Source organism: Lepidochelys olivacea (assembly GCF_965140295.1).
Source record: "Lepidochelys olivacea isolate rLepOli2 genome assembly, chromosome: 11".
NCBI lineage: Eukaryota > Metazoa > Chordata > Testudines > Cheloniidae > Lepidochelys > Lepidochelys olivacea.
Genome location: NC_140421.1, coordinates 48,145,108 through 48,169,990, shown reverse-complemented (window position 1 = coordinate 48,169,990; position 24,883 = coordinate 48,145,108). Strand labels below are relative to the sequence as shown.

Sequence of the window (24,883 nt, the reverse complement as noted above, 5' to 3'; positions counted from 1 at the left end):
CCTCACTGTGTGCTGTAAGGAAGGCAAGGATAGAATAAGAAGGTTGCAATTCAAGTTTGTCTGCTTTTCAGTTGTTTTTAATGGCATAGTCTCTGAATTATCTTTGCCATTTTTTGGTGTCAAAGACGAACAGACAGGGTTTCTGAAGAGCTGCTGAAAGGCCTGGAATCTGACTTAAATTGTTGTCATTTCAAAGTTTTGATAAAGTTAGCAGCGTTGAGAATGTCTCACTCAGTGTTCTGCTCTTCTATCTCACTAGATAGAATTTTATTTGATGGGAATGTCTTGAATATAAGGCTGACAGTTTTTGAAGCTGCTGAGATGGTTGTGAATCTTTATTTTTTTAACTTGACTACTGATAACGTTTACATTTTTGTTCAGAAACTTCTTTATTCATTTGCTGGTTTCCTACCACTTACTTCAACTTTTGGCATGCTGTGTTAAATAATTCATACACTGTCAGGTATCACTAAGTGCTAATCACCCATGTCAGTATGGGTTAACAACTTTATATTGACTACAGTTAGAATGAGAAAAAAACACCTAATTAATCCAGTACTATGAAGGTCAAAGATACGACTCAAAATCCTTGGACAGACTTGGGCAATATTTGGAAGCTATTGTTAGTTTGCTGAAAAAATAATGCTTATTGGGCATGCTTTTTAAAAGGATACACCAATTATAAAATTGTTCTTCTGCCTGAACATTTTTCATCTTTTTTTGTATATAACAGACGATAATAAAGATTAGTGAGAATTATTTTTTTATTCCCACATTTTGTGGGAATTTGACAGCATCTTCAAGTAGTCTAATAGTTTTGCCTTTATGGTCAGAATCCTGTTGGAATTTTACACAGCAGCAGATAAAAGAAATATGATTAAAAAACCTTAACTGGCATGGGGAGTCTGAGGTATGTGTAACATATGTTAGTCTTAACTTATTTTTTAAAAATTCATAGACCTTCTACTTGATGTCCCTTTTAAGACTGGCAGTAATGATATACTACAAACTCTAGCAGTGGGTAGTTAGGCTAGCCTGCATATATGACACTACAGTTTCCTAGTGGAAATATAAGTAAATTGTTCGGGTGGTGAGAAGCTTCAAATGACTGCCCAGTTAGTGATGTGTGAGGGAGAACCTAATACAGGAATTACTGTACCTCTCCAAAGCCATGCAAGAATGACAGTTATACAGGACCTGATGTAGGATTGGGAACCTTACTTGTTGCATTTGATCTGAACAAGCAAATTCATACTCTTGAGTCTCTAGATGTTAGAGCCATAACCAGTCGTCATGATTTTTCACGTATTGGAGTATACTGTCGGGTGTGTCAGTAGTCTCTTTTAAAAACAAGCCTATCTTACTTACTTTAACTGCTGTTGTATATCAAGCTGATAACTAATGCCATTTTCTGATTGAATTTTATTCAGTATTTCTGTTTTCCTGTGTCTTGACTGAAATTACAAATATTTTAAAAGTTCGTTGGAGTAGATAGACCTTCAGGTGAAATCCTGGCTGCATTGAATTCAAAAGCAAAATTCCACTGTAGTGGGGTGAGGTCTTTTTGGGCCAGATTTTCGAAAGAGCTCAGCACTCGGCAACTTGGGTGTTTAAATGCGGGAACTATTTTTTTTTAAAGTTAGCCCTGTATATTTTTACAACCCCCACCCCCACCCCACCCCCCCACAAAAGCATGGCAGTTTATGGCTTTATTTTTACTTGTCCTCTTTACTCCCTTAGTGCAGGTTGAAGACCTGCCACCAAACTGATGACATTGGAAAACGAACCTACTGAAGCTTAGCTTCCTTTTGATAGCTTCTCCCCAAGTTCCTGTGGAGTCAAGGTGGGATCTGAATGATCCTCCAAGGATATCCCTTTAATTCTGTATCTGGTTGTGTGTAATGGATCCAGTCTCCATGCTGTTCTGCTAAACTGCATAGGGGAAATCCTTATAAGTACTGACATCTTTCACATTGTTTCTCAAATTGAGGAAATTGAAGGGATCTCGAAGTTGGTAACAGTACTCACTGGAAAGCAGTTTCCTATTGATTATATTGGAAAGTCTTTTATAGAGAGAGTGTCCTTATTTCAATATGCATTGAGACTTTATCCAGTAACTAATGAAGTGAGCAGCTTAGTAAACTGTTACACAACTTTATTTAATTGATATATTAGAAATGCCAAGGATAGAAATACCTGTGTAATTTTCAATGGTTCCTATGACTTTAAATAGCTGTGAGCATATGTCTTTGCAGCCATCTTGTATGAGTGGAAAATGAAGTTAATCGTTCTTGGCACACACCTAACTTCCTAGAAGGCAATTTCACAGCTTGCTTCTGCTGTTCCTCTGCCTTTACCCTTCTTACATAACACAGTAGAGGGGGCGGGGCTTACCAGAACCACAGGGTAGAGTTATTTTAGTTTCAAGGACAAGCAAGAAAAGATTTACAGCCTGATTGGCATAGGGCCACTTTCTTGAAATTTGTGGAATATAACCTGATGGGATTGTGTGTGTGTATATATATATTATTTCGGGGCAAAGAGTGTGTGAGTGGGTGCTAAAAATGTTGCTATAGTTTCTCTTCTTCAAAATGGTAGTTACCATGTGGTTAGGTAAGCTTTAAATTTAACTTTTTAATCATTTTAATCATTTAAATTGATTCAGTAATTTAAGACAGTTGAGATGTAGTGTTCCTGAAACCTGTTAAAAATATTGATCTGAATAAGTAAGCAGGATTTCAATATGCCAACTATTACTGATGTATATCATTCATATTCTTGTTACACTATAGTAGTGGAATAATGACCCCATCCCTTGAACAGACCCATTTCTGACAACAGATGCAAAATATTGAAAGATGTCACACTTCCTTTGTCACCACTACTGATTTTTCTTCCAGTTTTAGATCTCAGTGCACATGCTGTTGTTTGGGCAGCTAGGTCAGTGGCTCTCAACCTTTCCACACTACTATACCTCTTTCAGGAGTCTGATTTGTCTTGCGTACCCCCAAGTTTCACCTCACTTAAAAACTACTTGCTTACACAATCAAATATAAAAATACAAAAGTGTCACAGCTTACTACTACTGAAAAATGGCTTAGGTTCTCATTTTTACCACATAATTATAAAATAAATCAATTGGAATATAAATATTGTGCTTACATTTCAGTGAATAGTATATAGAACAGTATAAACAAGTCAATGTATGAAATTTTAGTTCGTACTGACTTTGCTAGTGCTTTTTATGTAGCTTGTTGCAAATATCTAGGTGAGTTGATGTCCCCCTGAAGAACTCTGTGTACCCCTGATTGAGAACCGCTGAGCTAGGTGATTCTCTTTTCTTCTGTTCCACTTCATGACATACTGGTTTGATAACAATGATCAGTCCGAGACAGAAGGCCAACTCCCTAGCATAAGACATCCAGAGATGTAGCTTCTGTTCCACTTCATGATCTACTGTTTGAATAACAGTGATCATCAGTCTGAGATAGGAGGTCAAAGCCATAGCGTAAGGCATCCAGAGATCTAACTTAGTTGAAGACGTTATCACACTGTACTGACTAGCCATTTACATGCTTTTATGTTCAATGCAATACTTAAAACAACGTTGTATAGTTGCCAAGTAGCCATTATGTTAACTGAACTTCTTGAGGTATAGATACTTTTAATAAACACATCTTTTCTTGTACAAAGCACTTACCTGAATAATATGTATCCCTTCAGCCAACCATTTGCTTTTCAGATTTACCACTAAGATACCCTGAAGGGGACACAATGCATAAAGGGAAATTTTGAAATTAGTGAAATTTTTCCAGTACTTTAGCATATATAGCGGTAATTCAAATATCATTTAAAAAAAATTGGGTTATGGGTGAGAGGCTCAGAGTGTAACTTACCTAGCTACCTCACATACTGGCAAATTCCAAGAAGTGTTTTTTTTTTGTTTTTTTGTTTGTTTGTTTTTTGTTTTTAAGAAAAGTTTCCTGCTCATGAGGAAACAATACAATAATCAATATGCACATATAACATAAAGGCTGGGACAGGCTGCTCTCTAGGAAAGAAGCAATTGCGGTTTAAAATGTCAAAAGGATTAACATTGAGTTTACCAAAAACTTGCTTCTCTTTACCCATTTTCTGTGAAGTGTTGTATCTCTCACAGCTATGAGAAACCCTCTTTCCCAGACTGATCATTGCAGCCTTATAACTGCAAAGAGCTTGGCATTGTACTACATAAATTGCAACTACATCAGGAATGGTCATGGGATAAAACTCCTTTTCTAGGATGAAGCCCTGTCCCGGGGCATATCATTTCTTCCTCAGACATGTAACTAAATAGTCTCTGTTTCTTAGGTTTGGATAAACTTGTGTAGATTGAAGTGCCAAATTAGTATTGACTTGGAATTGATATTCCAAAGTCTATTGATGTAGCACTTCGAATTTGCTGCAGATTAAAGTGACATGATTGTTATCCTACCCCCACCCATGATTTGTAATGCTTTTCCTCTGCAGTACTAAGACGACGCATCAGTCTTGGATAGCTGAACTAATTTCTACTTAGGTGCCAGCTATCTAGATTGCCTGTCACTGTTGGGATTAGAATGTGCTTATAATGTTCATTATGCCATTGCAGTTGAATAGCAAAGTTCTTGCAGCTGAAATTTATTTCAGTGTAGTTAGTAAATACATTTCTTGTACTTAAATGTTACACTAAATCATCAAAGTTTTATATTCTGTTTAACTATTTGCTCAGTTAATGGTGTTATGTTCCCATCTATCTTGACTTCACTTGCAATTGTGTTTAGCACCTGATTTACATATTGTCTGCTTTGTTTACACAAGGGTATTTAAAAAGAGATTTCATCAACTTCTGAAATTTAGTCAGTTTTTTAAAAAGTGACCTACATCTAATTTCAGTTTTTCCTTGTCTTGGAAGGTCCCCTCTTCCAATTTTTGTGGTTTTAGCATAACATTTTACCTTTCTCTCATCTGTTGTTGTGTGGTAGACCAGCATAAATAGGGGAGAGAAGTATGAAGTGGGGAAAGGGGAGGATGACTACCAAAGATAGTTATGAAAATATTTTGGACTTGTGTTTTAAAAATCAATTTCTGATTTTATATGTACTGTATAGAAATGTCTATTTTGTTTGTTTCATAGTCCAACCCTAGAGAGACAAGGTGCATGAGAGATCTTTTATTGGACCAACTTCCGTCGGCAAGAGAGACAATTGAATGTTTGGTGATTTTTGGTGTAAGTGGCCATTTATCACTTGTCATTTATCATTTGTCACCGGCTAGGTGAAATCTTACTATGGAACATACCACCAGGGGTTGGGGTGTCTGCCCAGAGGTAAGCACTCATGGACGTGAGCCACTCCAGACACTGTGGTCCAATAAAAGATACTACCTAACCTACCTTCTCTCTGATATCCTGGAACCTACATGGCTGTGGCTACACTGCATAGTCAACACTGTAATTCTAACTGTTCAGGTATCCAGAAACATATGTCTAAAACATGAGCATACCACCTTACCCCAAATAATTTGACAGTTACTAAACAGGTTTGGTTGAATAGATGTTTTGCATCAACTGGGGAGAACTTGGGTGGTATGGGGCCTTCCACTGAAAATGTCTTCTGCGTACTTCCGGTATGTCCTTTACTTCATTAAATGTCTTTTGTATTTTCGACTTGAGAGCCTTAAGAAAGCTCTTGGATAAACTAAAAAGATTGCAGCGGTTAAGAGGTAATTTGAATTGTGGTGTCTAAGTCCTACTGTCACAGTTTTGGGGTAACTGCACGTTTGACTCCATGGTGGTCTCCTCAAGGGTTGCCCCCTTTAGGTCTCAAGTATCAAGGCATTGCCTGTATAAGCAAAGTCCCATGACTCTCTCCCTCCAGACTGGGGATTTAGCCTGCTCCTTCTCTTGCCATGCACTCTGTATTTCCCAACAGATCTGACCTAGCTCGGCACCTGCATTTTTGCTGTTTCTCCAGGGACAATGATAGTGGCTTACCAACAGCTTTCAAAAAACAGAGCAAATTTATTTAAGGACCAAAGCATTACAGAAATCATATAATAAAACAAAGTCAAAACACATATTAAACTTACAAGAGGTCACCCATCTTCCATGTTGGGGATCTGGTAGGTGTCAAAGTCCTTCAGACCCTTCAGCAGTGTGCACTCTTGGTTAAAGGTTCATGTCAGTTTTCTGATCAAAAGCCTATGCAGTCAGTTTAGGCTGGCCCTTTGTACCAGAAGCCTTTCTTACTCCCCTCAGGCTTGGTCTTACCTAATACGTGCACAAATCTCCTAATGGTACCTCATTAGACTTTTATACTGGTCCCAGGGTTTGCAGTAATTGCCTCTCACTGATTATAGTTCAGCAAACCTCCTCCATGGAGTTACAATTCCGTCTAACTCACAAAGGTGCAGATAACATTTATAAAGTCGATGCAATAGTCTTAAGTATATGCCTGTGTTGGTCATATCTGTCACACCTATGTGGGAAGGATTTCTGATAGTAGATGGCTGCTTATTCTAGCAGAAAGAGGCATAGCAAGTTCCAATAGTTGGAAGCTAAAGCTAGACAAATTCAAACTAGAAAAGGCACAAACTTTTAACGTGAGGGTAATTTAAACATTGGAGCAACTTAGAATCATAGAATATCAGGGTTGGAAGGGACCTCAGGAGGTCATCTAGTCCAACCCCCTGCTCAAAGCAGGACCAATCCCCAATTTTTGCCCCAGATCCCTAAATGGCCCCCTCAAGGATTGAACTCTCAACCCTGGATCACTATCAGAATATTGGCTCCTGTCTCAAATTGGCTCATGATGTCAGCCTCAACTGCCCACATGTTAAATCTTCAGACAAGTATCTTAATGCTTTTCCGCCATGCTTGGAGCTCTCTGTAAACATCCACTAAGTTACTGTATTGTCATCTTTGAAATTCCTCCTTAAAACTCTCCTTTACCGTGATGCCACTAAAAAACTGGAAAATAGTTCCCTTGTTGGTGTCTTTAGACCGCTGTCTGTCATGCTGACCAATATAGTCTCATTGGTTCCTTGTACTCTCTCGTCTTTGTCTGTATCAGTCTGTTGTCTTTTGTCTTATACTCAGATTGTAAGTTCTTTGGGACAGGAACAGTCTCTTCTGTGTTTGTACAGCACGTTGTGGACCTGGTCTGTGATGAGGATTTCTGGGTGCTGCGGAAATGCAGATAATAAACAGAAGTTACGGTCTTCCTACAGAAATTACTGGGAGAAGTTCTGTGGCCTGTTAAGCAGGAGGTCAGAGTAGATAATCATAATGTTCCCTTCTGGATTTTAAATCTGTTAATTTGACCACGGAGACTTAATAGGAGCAGTCCAGCTGATCTAGTGCCCTAAGAAAGCATTTTGGAGAGGAAGAGTGTGATTTTTGTGTCCTTAGTTAGTCACTTGCTTGAAGTAGGAGGGGAAAAAAGAGAGGTCAGGAAAATGTTTTCCTATGACTAGCTAGTCATTTAGCATAGGAAGATGAATCACACTATCACGAAAAGAAGTTCCTAGTGTAGAACAAAGTTCCATAATCATGGAGCACAAATGTTCCATCAGACTTCGAAGTGGACAATCAAAACATGAATGGCTACTAAAGAATAAGGGGTTCAGTTCCCAAAAACTTTTAGCATTGACCTTACTTTGATAGCATTAAAATCTGTGCCAGTAGCTAACTACTTCAAAGCTCTTCGTCCAACATGATTGTACATCAGATAGATGAAAACTTTAGGTAATAGATGCAGGTGACTTTTTCTTAATTTTTTGTGTTAAAACTTCTGTACTAAAATCCTTGCATTTTTCTTCTTACTGTTGAACCCTAGTATAGTCTATTACTTTACATGCTCTGTTCCTCAAAAATACTCTCTCCTTGTTTATATATTTTGAACTATTTTAAAATATTTTGAAATATCTTTTGTAGTGTTTCAGTCAAGAAGCCATTATGATTATCTGTGGTTGAAATTGTTCTTTCTGAAATTTTGAACTTGCTCTGTTTCTGCTCTCCAAAGTGTATACAACTATACTATTTATTGGAAAGCAGAAATATTCAAAGCTTCCTAAATGAGCATTATAGGTTTATGCAAATCAACTACATTTGCAAAATACAAAACTGACACTGAAGATGGCATTAAATATGGCTCTTCAGCAGCTGCTTAGAAATTAGTAGTGGAAAAACTTGGTTGCACGGGTGTGGAAAGAACTACACCCACATTTCTGAGTGCTGAAAACCCAAGTAAATGACTAAGATGCTGCATAATATCAGCTGTGCTTTTTTAGCTGTTTTCAAGCTTCTGTTTTGAAAATTAAAGTTATTACCATTGTATTCTAAGCTATTTAGAGTACATATTTCTTGTCATCTTGTGCTTTTTAATATCTTGCTTTAAGTATAGCCTAGAGCATCCCAAAGGGTCCTAGGGCATATTAGTCATCTTTATTTGTTGCTGAAATGAAACAAATGCTTCCATGACGATTTAGAGCTGTTCTGAAGAAGGAATTTTGTATGCTGAATGTAACAGCCATCTGCTTCTCTTCTTATGCAAAAAAGCACTATGGGATTTCCAATAACTCCGGAGGTTCCCAGGACCATAGTTTGTCTCATCCCCATAGCACCTCCAGCTGTACTTAATCTTATCTTCTTTACGCAGTATTGGGATACTGGTTCAGTAGAGTTAGAGGGAAAAGTAATTTGCTGAATCACCAATGCCACTTGCAGTGATACCTACTGTATACCTTGGTAACTTCAAACCCTGCTTAGTTTGAGATCGGATGGAATTGCAGCAAAACATGTCTGTCTGTCTGTCTGTCTCCCCCCCCCCCCCCAGAAATGCTGTAATATAGGTGAACAGAGCATCTGCTAAGTAACTGACAACAAATTTTCTGTTCTTCTTGTGAGCTACAGTTATTTAGTTATTATGATCATTGCTAGAGTTAATTTGGAAAAGCCTGGAAATCAGTGAAAAATATTCTTTGAAAATACAACTAGCTGTCATTGTCTCAATTTAAAAAAAGTTAATGCGAATTACTTTTATGCCTTTGTATTCACATTTGCCTCTTCCATTTATCCACCAGTGTCTAATGCTAGTGTTTTGCTTCTTTTTCATTTCTTTGTTGTTGTTTTTGTTGCTTTCGTTTTAATGTATTGTGTTTTATATAGAACTGGTCAAAGAACCATTACTGTATTTTATGTTTGTATCTACATTTTATTTTGCATGCTTAACGTGGCTTTGCCTGGATATTCTTTTTGGTAAGTTCAGAATTTAAAAGCATATTGTTTTTTCTGTAGTAAAACTTGTAAATTCTGCCACCTTTTCTCCCACCTCAAGTAATCTGTCATTATTTTTGTCATACTGACTTGTGCTCATTTACTGTTGTTCCTTTGCTAATTACACATATGATAACACTTCTTTCTTAACATTTTCCCAATTTTGTCTCTAGCTGCACTAAACAATGACTTCAATACTAATGTGTACTAATTTGGCTTTAATCTTAAAACTAATAATAGCCAGTGGCTATTAAAGTGGTCAGTCTTCGGTGTTTTCTATTACTGTATGTCTACAAAAAACCCAAATGAATGCAAAAGAACCTCAGTCTTAGAAAAACGTATATTTTCTTGCATAGCAAGCTTAGTGGTTCATCTGTGCCTCACAGGTATTTTATTGCTGTCATTTTTTTCTAGCTAGTTTTTTTTAATGATCTGGTGAGAACAGCATACATGCATTTGTGTTTCTTTTACAGCAACAGCTTGCTCAGCTACAGAAGGAAAAATCAGAGATTCTGAAGAATCTGGCTTTGTATTACTTCACATTTGTTGATGTTATGGAATTTAAGGTAAGGCATGGCAAATACAACTCAGATGACTATGAGAATTGATGTTGCAGTAATTCATGTGTCATCAGATAAGTCTCCTATCAAATCTATTTTTGCAGTAGTATATCGTATATAATGAAATAGCTGCTTTTCTAGTTTTGTATTTTATAGACTCTGTGTGTTCTATTTCTTTGGCAGTATATACTAACATAATTGTTTAAGATCTCTAAACTAAAATAAAGAATTTTTCTTTTGTAAGGACCATGTTTGTGAGCTGCTGAATACTATTGATGTTTGCCAAGTCTTCTTTGATATTGTAAGTTTCTCATTTTTACAAAATATTTTAAATAAGCTTTCAAATACCATTAGAAACTAAAAATGGTAACTACATGTAGGAAAAGAAATATTTTTTGCGTTTACTCAGTTTCTGCAAAATCCTTCACCATTTTCATACATTTACAAGTATAACTAACTTTTCAGAGTAGCAGCCGTGTTAGTCTGTATTCGCAAAAAGAAAAGGAGTACTTATAGCACCTTAGAGACTAACAAATTTATTTGAGCATAAGCTTTCACGTCAAGGTTCCTTCCCCACTCTGAACTCTAGGGTACAGATGTGGGGACCTGCATGAAAAGTTCCAGCTTAGGTTAAAACTTCCCCAAGGTACAAACTATTTTACTCTTTGCCCTTGGACTTTCGGTGCCACCACCAAACATCTAACCGGGTTTCTGGGAAAGAGTTGTTTGGAAACGTCTTTCCACCCAAAATCCTCCCAACCCTTGCACCCCACTTCCTGGGGAAGGTTTGGTAAAAATCCTCACCAGTTTGCATAGGTGACCACAGACCCATACTCTTGGATCTTAAGAACAATGAAAAAGCATTCGGTTTCTGAAAAGAAGAATTTTAATAGAAGTAAAAAGAATCACCTCTGTAAAATCAGGACGGTAAATACCTTACAAAGTAATTAGATTCAAAACATAGAGAATCCCTCTAGGCAAAACCTTAAGTTACAAAAAGACACAAAGACAAGAAATTCTATTCCTTTCAGCATAGCTAATTTCCTCAGCATTTAAAGAAATCATAATCTAAGACATATCTAGCTAGATTACTTACTAAGTTCTAAGACTTCATTCCTGTTCTGTCCCCGGCAAAAGCATTACCCAGACAGACCCTTTGTTTTTCCCCCCCTCCAGCTTTGAAAGTATCTTGTCTCATTGGTCATTATGAAGTGAGCTGTAGCTCACGAAAGCTTATGTTCGAATAAATTTTTAGTCTCTAAGGTGCCACAAGTATTCCTTTTCTTTTTATAACTTTTCAGAATTTTAATATGCTTTAGAATAGTCACAAGCTAGAAAATTGATATACTAACAAAAAAATTTGTTACATATTTATAGCATGGTTTTGTGACTGTAGGCTTGTGTATGACCTAGTCAGGCTAATTTTATTTTAAATTGTGGATCTTTATTATGCCCACAACTTAACTACCAAGGCATTAAAGACCAGCTTACTTTTTAACAAAACCACTTTTGATCAATGGCTACAGCATTGTCAGCCACTAATGATACACAGCTACATATCTCTTGTCGCACTGATTCTACAAGTTTATTGTCTGCTTGATTAATTATTGTCAGGTGAATGCTTGGAGCTGCTTGATCCTCAGAAAACAGAAATATTTCTGGTGTCACATGGTGTTTCATTTTTCTTTTTCTCTTTCCTTTATATACACCAGTGCAGCTACACTAGTGGCTAAAATTCCAGTGTAGAAAAAGCTAAAAAAGAAAATCCATTTCCCTTACAACTTTTCCTTTTGGCTTCTGCCTCACCAATCAATTAGAATTATTTGAGGTTGTCAACCAGCATGAGAACAAGGGTGATCCAGTGAGTATAGTCTACTTGGACTTTCAGAAAGCCTTTGACAAAGTCCCTCGCCAAAGGCTCTTAAGCAAAGTAAGCAGTCATGGAATACGCTGGAGCGTCCTCTCATGGATCAGTAAATTATTAAAAGATAGGAAGCAAAGGGTAGGAATATACATGATCAGTTTTCACGGTGGTGAGCAGAAATAGCTTGGTCTCTCAAGGGTCTGCAGTGGTACCTGCTCTGATCAACATATTCTTAAAAAGATGTGGAAGAGAGGGTGAATAGTGAGATGGCAAAATTTCCAGATGATACAACATTACTCAAGATAAGATAATTAAATCCAAAGTTGACTGTGAAGAGTTACCAAGGGATCTCACAAAACTGGATCGATGGGGAACAAAATGGGAGATGATACTCAGTGTTGATAAGTGCAAAGTAATGCACACTGGAAAAAAGAATCCCAACTATACATAGAAAATGATGGCACTAAATTAGCTGTTACCACTCAATAAAGAAATCTTGACGTCATCGTGGATAGTTTTCTGTAAATGTCTGCTCAATGTGCAGCAGCGGTCAAAAAAGCTAACAATATTAGGAACCATTAAGGTAGGTAATAAGTCAAAAATATCATGTCACTATATCAATCTATGGTACGCCCACACCTTGAATACTGCATGCTGTTCTGGTTGCCTCATCTCAAAAAAGATATATTACAATTAGAAAAGGTCAGCAAAATTATTAGCATTATGGACAAATTAAAAAGAGTGGGACTGTTCAGCTTGGAATGTAGACTGTTGGGGGGGGGGCATGATAGAGGCCTATAAAATAATGAATGTTATGGAGAAAGTGAATAGGGGAGTATATTTACCCCTTCACACAACACAAGACCTAGGGGTCACTTGATTAAAATTAAGAGGCAGCAGGTTTAAAACAAACTTAGAGGTACTTCTTCACACAACGCACATTCAGCCTGTGGAACTCATTGCCACGATGTGTTGTGAATGCCCGAAGTATAACTGGATTTAAAAAAGAATGAGAGAAGTTAATGGAGGATAGGTCCATTGATGGCTGTTAGGTCAGGGACACAAACCCATATTCTGGGTGTCCCTAAACGGCCAGCTGTCAGAAGCTGGGACTAGACAACAGGGGATGTCTCAGGTAAAATTGCATGTTCTGTTCATTCCCTCTGAAGCATTGGGCATGGATTGCTGTCAGAAGGCAGGACACTGGGCTAGATGGACCATTGGTCTGACCCAGTATGGCTGTCCTTAATTTTGGCTTTCATTCTTGACACTTATAATGTTGTCATTTCACTGGTTCAGTAGTCATTAGTCTTTTAGGACTGGCAAACTTGGATTTATAATGTAACAAAAAAGCACAGATGAACCCTTTCAGGGGATCTTTATATGTCATTAGGATTCAAAATGGTGGTAGAAGCCAAATTTTTGTCCTTTGCAGGCCAACTTTTAAAATACAATAAAGTTTATAGAATGTAAGACAAAACACATTCACATTTTGATTGATTGTTTTGTAATTTCAGAGCAAAATTATTTTCCAGGTTTTTTTTCATTCCTTACACAGAATATAACAGGTACTCACTAACACCCTGATGCTGCAAAGATGTATATGCTTATCTTCAAGCATTTTGAGTTGTCCCACTGATTTAAGTGCTTGAATTAAGCTTGTTCATAAGCGTTGAAGAAAAATAAGACCTACACTTTTGGCATAAAAAAACCACTAGAATTAAGTGCTAATAATACTTGAGTATGATTTAGGTTTTTTCACTGGAGCATGTATGTGTATAATAATATTTTTGCTACTGAAGGTCTTCAGAATGGAAAAAAACCTGTACCCATTTGTACTTTATCTCTAGACTGTAAACTTTGATTTAACAAAGAACTACCTAGATTTGATTATAACCTACACAACACTAATGATACTGCTGTCTCGAATTGAGGAAAGAAAGGCAATCATTGGATTGTACAATTATGCTCATGAAATGACGCATGGAGCAAGGTAAAAATCCATTGTGTATTTTTAAAAATTTTTTATTTTTTTACATGATTTTGTCTACAGCGGGGTAAATTATTTGTTGTGCTTTTCAGTGATAGAGAATATCCACGTCTTGGCCAGATGATTGTGGATTATGAGAATCCTTTAAAGAAGATGATGGAGGAATTTGTACCTCACAGCAAGGTATGTTTGAATACTTTTCACAGGTTCATAATCATTGCTGGTTGAAAGAAGCATGTGTGTGAAAGCAAATTTACAGGTTATAAGACTACTATTTTTAAAAAAAAAATCTCTAGGGAATTAAATTGTTGATTTAGCAGATATATAAATAGAGTGAGACAATTTATAAACTTCACCAAACCACCCCTCTGCCTTCCAGGAAAAAAACTAAACCAAAACTGGTTAAGCTTTTTGACTGTGTAACAGAGATACAACTTACTGTTCATTTGTAGTATGGTAGCCGAGAGACCCCATTCAGGTTGAGTACTCCAGTGTGCTGCCTTCATACATCAACACAGTAAGACCCAGCCCTATAGAATTTATAGTTAATTTTTAGATGAGATGGAAAAAGTGAGCTTAATCTATAGGGGAGAATTGGCTGGCAGGACCAGAGTAACTGGCTGCTTTGGTGAACTAATGAAAAACTTGATAAATCCAATTTTATTTTTGTTCACTCATGTATGTAAAATAAAAATCCTCTGCCCTTGTCTTTTCATTTTATTTTAATGTCATCTACCCAAATTCCTTGTATTTTTAAAACAGTTTTCTAGTTTTCCATTATTAAAAAACCAGTACCTCATTTCTTCTGTGTGAGCAGAAACTGGCTTTAGGGTTTAGTGTAGTGTTTAGCCTCAAATATTTTAGTAGACAATTGTGATTATTGCAAGAATGGATGTAAAATACCAAGTGGTTAGTGATTAATTAGTTATTATGCAAGGTTACATCCAGGCCAGCATCAGACATTAGCTGTTTAAGCTGCTCAAAATAGCAATTATTTCATGGTGGTTGCCATTGTCATTAGCTGTTCAAGCTGCTGAAAATAGCAAGTATTTGGCTGGTTGCTATTAAAAGAGAATACTGTACTAATAAAGTAGAACAGTTTCTAACAATGTCTAGATATTATTACTGTACAAGAAGACATAGAATGAAGTACATATCTTAGATATTTGCTAAATTAAACAAAGCATTTGGTCTTGCAGAGTTCTTCTAACTAAATATTGTTTTTTTTACTTCCTAGTCCCTTTCAGATGCTCTAATTTCACTCCAGATGGTCTATCCCCGAAGAAATCTGTCAGCTGACCAGTGGCGGAATGCACAACTATTGAGCCTCATCAGTGCCCCGAGTACAATGCTTAATCCTGCACAGTCGGACACAGTATGACATTTTACCTTGAGTAATACAGTAGTATTAAATGAGTTTTTCTGTGAAATAATTTAATTGTATAATATTTAATATAGGATTACATATTATTGGATTAAACTGTTTAATTCGCTGTCTAGAATTTAGCTTTTCTAGGCCATTTTTGAGCTAATAATCACTTTGGTTACACTTAAGTATTTACACCTGCAGTGCAGAATGGAATTAATTACCTATTTAATTGTAAGACATCCTTTGTCGTAACGTTACTTCTGTCCCCAGTTCTTGGTAATTTTTCTCTGAAGGAAAATATTGTGCATTTTATTGGGTGGGGAGGGCAGGGGATAGAATTTTTATATCCTGTCTAGGGTGTTGATAGGGAAACAGACGGAACATCTGACTCAAGATTTTTTCAAAAGTGAGCCGTGACTTCGGATGCCTCTGTTTTCGGGTGCACATTTAGCACTTTGTAAAAAAATCAGCCCCCTTCTAGGTGTCAAGTTGGGCACTCAGAAATAGTCACCCAACGTTACTAGTCACTTTTGAAAATCTTAACTAAGAAATATTAGTTAGATATCCTTATAAAAGGTTCTGCATTGGTTTGTTTAATTTTCCATGTTACCTTGTGCGCTGGAAATTTAATTTCCTAAATGCTAATGTGGGGTTGGGTTTTTTTGAGATTATAAAAAACTGACAATTGTTTATCATTTTGCTCAAGAGACTTGAGACAAAAGTGTATGTCACACTTACCAGGAATTAGAAACTGATTTTAAACTCAGTAGGCTTTTTTGTACCTGAAAAGAGTTCAGTCTCTGTAAAATATGTAAGACTTTATTGATGCTTAAGCATCAGCTAAATTAAAAGCAATTTAGTAAACATAAGCAATCTTCTTTGTTCTTGATATTAGGGTAATATGTCCTGACAGGCTTTGTGAGGACAAACCTTATTAAGTTGTTGTTTTTGTGTAAAAAGCTATATTCTGTAAAAATGTATTCATTAGAAATTTTTTTTTTACTATGTATTATTAGTTTATTACAAATTATTCTTTCCAATAGATGCCATGTGAATACCTCTCTCTAGATGCAATGGAAAAATGGATTATTTGTAAGTACAACTTTAAGAGAGTGTGCTTTTTTAAGTTGTTTTACTTCTATAAAGTGCCTGTTTTCAGAATGCTGTACTAAAGCAATTATATTCTGTAGAATGTGGCTTGACTAGACCCTATAGATCCTTTAATTTATACAGTAACAGTATATCATGCTTTTGTATGTTTTTTAAAAATTAGTTTATAGCATATATTTTGTGACTGTACATTTGTTTTTGAGTTATTTTTATTAGTGATAATTTAAGCGGTGCCATTAACTAATTCATACCGATGACATTTTGGTCATTCGTTGCTATATTAGAAAATAAGGTGCGTATACTGTTATGCTATCTAGAGTGGCTCGCAACTGAGAGTGCCAATTTCAGGTCAGACTGTCAGAAAACAGGGCCGACACCCCAAACTGGTGGTATATTCTATAATTAGATTTCACCAAACCAGTAACAAATGTGAACTCCTTGAGCACTATATCAGTCTTACCATGGAGACACAGATAGTCCCCATAAGCTCTCCTACCCATCTTGCCACCCAGACAAACTGGATTTAGTGAATAATGGTCACATAAACTACAAATCACATCACATTAGGTTACTCCAATCCCAGAGGATCAATCGCTTACCCCAGATCAGTTTGGTACTCTGGATGTCACATCAAAGACAATGCTGGCAGCCAGTTCTCTAGTAAACTAATTCAAAATTTATTAGCTAAGAAAAGAAATGAGTTACTGATAGTTTAAAGCAGGCAAAATACATTAAAAGGTGAGACCAAGTTTGTAAATCCAAAATGATATCAGAGATGTAGTGATCTGTTAGTTTTCCAAAAGTCTTTCAGGGTTACCCAGAATAACTCTGGGGATCTCTTCTTGTCCAGATATTCTACTCTTTTGGAATCCAAGCAGTCCAGAGATGAAGAATCATTCCTCTGAATCAGTATTTGTATTTTCTTTCCTCAGATAACACTCTCTGACAAGTGTTTCTACTCACTGCCTGGCTCCTTGCTTTGAAATTAGCATTTCCTGTTACAGCCATTAAGTCCTTCATTAACATTTCACAAGGTTTCTTTGAGCAGTAACTTTAGTTACAGGGTTATACATAAATGGAAATGTTAGTAATAGCAAACAACAATCCTTCATTAGTTTAGTACATTTTCATCTTAACACTAATATACGCTTTTGATCTAGGGTTAATTAGTTACATGAGTATACATAATGTAATACAATAGAAATCAACAGGTTATAGATAAGTGAAGACAATATTGTTAACATTTCTTTTGAACTAAACTGTTTACACAAGTTAATTGACCTGATTACACTACAATACCTTTTGACATTCCTCCTTTGATTTCTTTCAGCATATCTGTGAATTAGCCTGCAGCCCAGTCCTGAGCTGACACCTGGGTAGACCGTGTCACATATACAACTATACATAAAATCAGAACAGGAGTACTTGTCACACCTTAGTAAGAAGATATAGATAGATAGGTATACATACACATACACACAGACATACAGAGAACACGAAAAGGTGGAGTAAGAGGTTAATCAATTAAGATGAGCTATTATCAGCAGGAGAAAAAAATGAGCTCATTTTTTTCTCCTGCTGATAATTGCTCATCTTAATTAATTAGCCTTTTCCTTCACCTTTTCGTGTTCTCTGTATGTGTATGTGTGTGTATATATATATATATATATATATATATATATATATATATATATATATATATATATATATATACAATCTTCTTACTGTATGTTGCATTCTGTGCAGCCGATGAAGTGGGCTGTAGCCCGTGAAAGCTTATGCTCAAATAAATTTGTTAGTCTCTAAGATGCCACAAGTACTCCTGTTCTCTTTGCGGATACAGACTAACGCGGCTACTACTCTGAAACCTATACATGAAATCAATATATTAAAAACTATTGGTTTGGCAATTGGCCACAGTAGTCCATTCAGTAGTTCAGGTTCTCATGTTGTCTTTGTATTTCTGCTCTGTGATATTTTACATCCATCTTGAATTTTCTTTTGAAGTTGGGTTTATTTTGTGCCATGGAATCCTGAATAGTGATGTTACAGCATTGAACCTTTGGAAACTCGCTCTTCAAAGCAGTTCTTGCCTGTCTCTATTTCGAGATGAAGTTTTCCATATTCACAAAGCTGCAGAAGACTTGTTTGTGAACATAAGAGGGTATGGTATTTTCATGAATGTATTGTGTTAGCAAACTGTCTTCATTGCTGATAATGGAGTTAGCACAGGGCTAGAATAACAATTTGTCTGTCAGTATGAGAATTATGTAACAGCTTTGATTAATAGTTTTACAATATGGAAATACTGTTGGAGGGGAAGTAGGAGGATAAATTCTCATGGCTGTTTCATTATCACCATTATGGAAAAAGATTAACAAATTTTATGTCCGGAGCTTGTAAGTTTTCATGACAGTTTTGCAAAGGTGAGCTGTTCCATGGTTGGAAGGTCTGAAATAGAAACGTTTTCCTTTTTTTCTGAATGTATTTTTCTAATCCCTCACTGTTTAGAATGTTACATGTATCTTAAGATCATGTTAAGTAGTACTGAAAATACAATGAAATGTAGAGATTTTATCTAAAAAATTGGCACTTACTGAAAACCTATTTTATACACACATACACACACACATAGATTTTTGTATATATTATTTGATAATTTGTTAGATAAGTTTTTTGCCATAGGTACTCATCTTTCAGAGATACTAGAAATGCAAAAACAAAACAAGCCCCCCCATCCCAAACTGGGCTTTAGTTCCTAAATTGAGCACTTGTTTTTGGAATGCTTTTAGTCCTTGTACATACATCTGTAGAGGGCTGGATCAAAATTACATAGTGTGTTCCAGGATTTTGTTTAAATGTACCATTGCTTGAACAGTTGATTAGAGAATTATGCATCTACCTGCTGGATGAAAGTTCTGCATGCAGATTTTCAGTATTGACAACATTTAGGCTACGTACACATTATAGCTCAGGTCGGTATAAGCTATTTTGCTCAGAAGTGTGAATATGCCACCCCATTAGCGACCTCCATTAGCAACCTACATTACACTGACCTAGGTGCTGGTGTAGACAGTACTATGTCGGTGGTGGGAAAGCTGCCGCCGATGTAGCTACTGCTGCTCATAGGAGTAATTAAGTCAACAGGAGATCTCTCTCTCATTGGAAGCGTCTGCAATAGCATTGGCGCTGCTGTAAGCTCTGTAGTCTAGCCATAGCCTTAGCTTAAACCATAGACTGCTTCTTCTCAGTGCATGAACTGACGGATTCTTATTCTGAGTATTGCCTTCTTTATTTCATGTCAGTTCAGACATGATTTGGCAGCTGATCTGTCAAGCAGCAAGAGTTAATGTAACTGTATTCTGTGGGTTTTCAAAAGGTGTCAGAGGGTCATGATCACTGTGCCCTATCCATGCTGATAAACAGGAGGGATTCTGGTGGTGTGGGGGGAAGGTATGGAGGATGAGGAATCTTAGTTATTTGCAAGCTACAGCTGTCTGCAACAGGTTTTGCAATATCAGCCATTAAAATATTGAAATTCAGTATTTCACAGTGAGGAAGGAAGCATCACAATACATTTTAATGATTTTTAAAGGTCTCTCAAATAAGGCTAAAGAATACATATAATATATGTAAAAACACAGAAAACTGAAATGTCGATCAAGGATGGGTGTTTCCTGTTACTGTCCAGTGGCTCATCTCATTAACCAGAGCAAGGTAGTCCTTGGGCAACATGGGCTGTTTGCTAAAGACAAATTCCCTTTGCTGTGGAACTACAGAAAGTATAGGGCCCTAGCTATTGCTAAGGCTGTTACCAATACTTGTTGACATTTTACTACTGTTTTTCTTGCAGCTACAACAAACGGATTAATGACATAAGAGAGTGCAAAGAAGCCGCTGTATCACATGCGTAAGTATCTTGTAGAAAACCACAGCATACTGTGATTTTTCAGATTTGAGTACTGCTTACTTTTGTAAAAAGCTTAAAACCAACAATGTTAACTGGAATTTTTTTTATATCATGAGTGCATTTAAATGGAACTTTATACTGAGCTATCCTTGTCTTACTAAGCTTATTGTTCTTAGCTTTGTTTTCTTTTTCCTGCTTGAGAGAGGTATGTTCTTGTTTACTGCTGTTTTAAAAACAAACAAACAAACCAACCCCTTACTTGAACAAAGTCTTTGAATTGACATTTTTGTGCATGAAGTTTTCCTAAATTCAAAATCAGTTATGGGAATTGAGTTTTTCTCCTTCATATTATATCAGATCAAAATATCTTTGCATTCACTATTCCATCAAGCTTCTTCAAGAGTAAAACTATTGTAAATAAAACATGGAATGTGAAACTTTAATTTTTGAATAGTTGTAGCTGTGTAAACACTTAACAGTGGCACAGGAGCACCACTACAGTTAAAGTTGCGTCATGACCGTGTTCGGAGATGGACCTTTCTAAGTCCTTTAAAACTGACATGTTTAGTTGGATTTCTTTGAAATTTGGTGCATCTCAGGAGGTGCAAGGTAAAGTTTGTGATCCAAATTTGGAGTCATTTGAGCCAGGAGTTCTGAAGATATAACCCCTGGAAAATACTAGCCATTTAAATTTTTATTTATTTATTTTATTTATTTATTTTTTGCCTCGTGCTAGAGATGTGATGTGGGTCAAAATAGTCTCAATCTATAATGTTTTACCCAAGGTAGTGCATGACACCCATTCTATATTTGAGGGATCCAAATGGAAAACTGTATTTAAGAAAATGTATATTTTTTTGCAATACACATACATCAATACCAAAAAATAGCTAGATGGTTTCCATTCCCACGATTTTATATGTTTTAAACTACACTTTTGTAAGTGCTCTAAAATCCAAATGGCTACTCAGATTGCTGTGAAATTTGATATGCCTCATGGTGGCTCATGATCGCATTAGTGATTCAAATTTGGGTTCCAGAGTTGCAGCTCCCCTCCCTCCCTCTCATCCCAAAAGCATCACAGACCTCTTGGTTGCTGTGAAGTCACCCTTTAGTTAACACATCTAAAGATAAATTAATCACAAGCCCTCACCTAAAAGAAAAGGATTTGCCTTGGAGTTACTGTAATTTGAGTCATGGGTGGCAGTTTTGTTTTGGGGGAATATAAGCAAAGTATTTGGGGGAAAATGTTATATGTGAATGCTTTCTGAGAAAGGAGAGGTGTTGGGGAATATAGGGAGGGGGGTGTTGAGGTCATATGGGGAGGCGAATAAATGTGGATGGATGGTAGTGGAGGTGAGAGAGGCGGGGGTGTCTGGAGACAGGTACAGCACCCCCTAGCTTGGTCAGGGGGGTCCAACTCTCCAGTGCACCCCAACCTGTTTGCACTGCATAGCTCTGCCTGAAGGAATTAGGTATTTTTAAGAACACTTTCGTAGATACCCAAAAAGCCAGAATTCAGGAGGAAAGCCATATTGGTTAAAAAATGTGGTTTAGAGCAGAAATGAAGGCAGCTATAAAACAAACGTGTGTGTGTGTGAGAGAGAGACACACACACACACACACACACACACGGAAGAAAGGTGAAGTTGATAGTAATGAATATAAATCAGAAGGTAGGAACTGTAGAAAACTGATCAGAGAAGCAAAGCAATTATAGTTCTCTGAAATCATCCACTCAATGTTCAGTGGCAGTCAAAAAAGCGAACAGAATGTTGGGAATCATCAAGAAAGGGATAGATAATGAGACAGAAAATATCATATTGCCTTTATATAAATCCGTGGTACGCTCACACCTTGAATACAGCATGCAGATGTGGTCGCCCCATCTCTAAAAAGGTATATTGGAATTGGGAAAAGGTTCAGAAAAGGGCAACCAAAATTATTAGGGGTATAGAATGGCTTCCGTCTGAGGAGAGATTAGTAAAACTGGGACTTTTCAGATTAGAAAAGAGGCGACTAAGGTGGGATATGGTAGAGGTCTATAAAATCATGGGTGGTACGGAGAAAGTAAATAAGGAAGTGTTATTTACTCCTTCTCGCAATATAAGAACAAGGGGCCACCAAATGAAATTAATAGGTAGCAGGTTTAAAACAAACACAAGAAAGTATTTTTTCATGCATCGCACTGTCAACCTCTGGAACTCCTTGCTAGAGGGTGTTGTGAAGGCCAATACTATAGCGGGGTTCAAAAGGGAGCTAGATAGGTTCATGGAAGATAGGTCATCAATGGCTATTAGCCAGGATTGGCAGGAATGGTGTCCCTAGCCTCTGTTTGCCAGAAGCTGGGATTGGGTGACAGGTTATCATCAAGTGATCCATGCCCTGTCTGTTCTTTCCCTTTAGGTCACCTGCCATTGGCAACTGTCAGAGGACAGGATACTGGGCTTGATGGACCTTTGGTCTGACCCAATATGGCCGTTCTTATGAACCAGGAGCAATCTGTGGCCAGTAGAGTTAAGGACAAAAAGTAGTTAAAGTATATTAGGAACAAAAATAATCCTAGCAATAGTATTAGTCTATTACTAGATAGAAATGGTAAAATTATTACTAATGCTACAAAAAACACAGATGTTAAATATTTCTGTCCTGTATTTGTGGGGTGGGGAAGATGAGGTAGTCTCATCATAACACTCTTTCCATTTCACTAGTATCTTAGGAAAAGGTTAAACAACAGCTACTAAAGTAGCATCAGCTCTAGGCAACTTGCATCCAAGAGCTTTTTTTAAAAAGCTGGCTGAGAAGTTCACTGGACTGTTAATGTTGATTTTCATTAAGCCTTGGAGAACTGGGGACGTTTCAGAAGACTAGAAGAAAGCAATGTTGTGCCAGTATTTAAAAAGAGTAAACAGGATGACCTCTGTAATTGTCAGCCTGACATTGATCCCAAGCAAGATAATGGAGTGGTTGATACAGGACCTGATTAATAAAAAAAAAATTAAAAGGGTAATATAATAAATGCTAATCAGCTTGGACATAAACTAACTAGATGATTTTTTTAAAGAGATTTCAAGTTTGGTTGATAAGGTAATAGTGTTCCTGTAATATACTTAGACTTCTGTAAGGCAGTTGCCCTGGTACTGCTGTGACATTTCCCAGGGTATAATCTGGACTGTTGAACCACTGTCCCCTCTACTCTGTAGCCCCGGGTGCCTTTTACACTGCTCTGCTAGTGACGAGCAGCCTCTCCAGGCTCTGCTCACACACAGCCATTAGCATGGAAAGTCACTCCTAGCAGAGTTGCATCAATGTTCTCCTAGCTAGTCAAGAACAAGGCAACAGCCTTGCACACCAGGAATGTGCATCTTGCACTGCTCAGGACCCCTTTAGCCCCGAACAGAGTATGATTAAAAGTCCATCATTTCATCAAAGGGAGTGAATATGCACGAGCCTTTTTAACCTGAGTAGAGATTCTCCAAACTCTTAAATCAAAACATACTGGTTTAGATAAACGAATAAAAGAAGTTTATTAACTAGAGAAAGATTTTAAGTGAGAAGTGGTAAAGGAATAAAAGTCAGAATTGGTTACAAAAGATAAAACACGCAGGCTATTTCCTAAATGTTACTAATCTAAATAATATTTGAAAGCAAAAGAATTTTTCTCACCCAAAACTTTCAGCAGTCCATACTACCTGGAAAGACCATTCCCCTCTAGTTCAGTGATGGTTCTTTGTCTTTGAAACAGTCTTGCTGCTGTGAGTAGACAGAGGAGAAGAGATAATGTATAGGTCTTATTTTATACCCTCCTCCTCTCTTTGAGGAATGCTCCATGAAACCCTACCAAAACAACCAGGGACACCCCTCCTAAGAACAGAGCAGATGGGGTCTCTGTGGGTCCATGTCCAGCCACAGATGGTCAGAGGCAGCCTGAGGACCCAGACAGTCACAGAGCAGGTGGGGTACATGGGGGGAAGGACAGAGTGCTGCCATTGTCTCATAGCCTAGAAGGGCAACAACAGAAGCCAATTGAGTGAAGCAGCGCCCCAAATGATTCTTTGAGCCTTCCACTCCTAGCTGTGCTTTGACCTTTTCTGCAGTCTGCAGCTAAAATCTACCTCAAAATAACACTTCCATTTATCTGAACCCCTAGGTTAGCCAAAAATTCAGTGTTCCCCATGGCATTCAGATACATGGGAGCATATCATACTTAAGACCCGTACACTGGTTACCCTAATAGCCATCTACAGGTTTGGCTTTTAAAGGCAAATTAGACTTCTAAAAACTCAACTCTTTTTTTTTTTTTTCATTTTAAGACACAAAATACCTGAAAATAATTTCCTGCTACTTTTCTGTTGATAAAATTCAGTGGGGATGTAAGGCTTTATAAATGATACATCATCAAGGAAACCAGGTAGTTTATGCCCCAAATTTAGGTTTATTTAACAAAATAAATGTTCAAATTTCCAAGGGACAATTTTTTTAATTTACGCGTTCCCCCAGCATTTTTTGAAATCTCCACGCTATAGCATTGTTATGCTAATGCGTGAAAACTCAAAGTAACTGGCTAGAAACCTGAGTGAAATACAAATTGAAAAGTGAGTTGTGAAGGATAGATTATTAAACTTCTTAGTGATTTAAAGTATTAGTAATGGAGGTGACATTTTTAGTCTGACCCTTGTTCTTTCAATTACTGAATTTTCTTTGACGTTGGTGAAATATGAACTGTAAATATTAAGACCAAAACATTTAATTTAAAAATAAAAATCTTCCCCCAACCCATTTTTA

General features: G+C 37.0%; 1 protein-coding gene across 5 annotated transcripts in view; it reads left to right on the top strand.

Moving 5' to 3' along the window:
• NCKAP1 (NCK associated protein 1) overlaps positions 1-24,883 on the top strand; it is a 112,557-nt gene that overhangs the window by 28,229 nt on the left and 59,445 nt on the right. For 3 of the 5 annotated variants that reach the window (XM_084643279.1, XM_084643281.1, XM_084643283.1), the window contains 8 exons: positions 9,769-9,861; positions 10,100-10,156; positions 13,570-13,712; positions 13,802-13,892; positions 14,947-15,084; positions 16,122-16,170; positions 18,196-18,352; positions 20,042-20,098. In XM_084643279.1, coding sequence (XP_084499405.1) covers positions 9,769-9,861; positions 10,100-10,156; positions 13,570-13,712; positions 13,802-13,892; positions 14,947-15,084; positions 16,122-16,170; positions 18,196-18,352; positions 20,042-20,098 — 785 coding nt within the window. The remainder of the gene's footprint in view (positions 1-9,768; positions 9,862-10,099; positions 10,157-13,569; positions 13,713-13,801; positions 13,893-14,946; positions 15,085-16,121; positions 16,171-18,195; positions 18,353-20,041; positions 20,099-24,883) is intronic. The other 2 variants (XM_084643282.1, XM_084643280.1) reach the window with 1 other exon arrangement.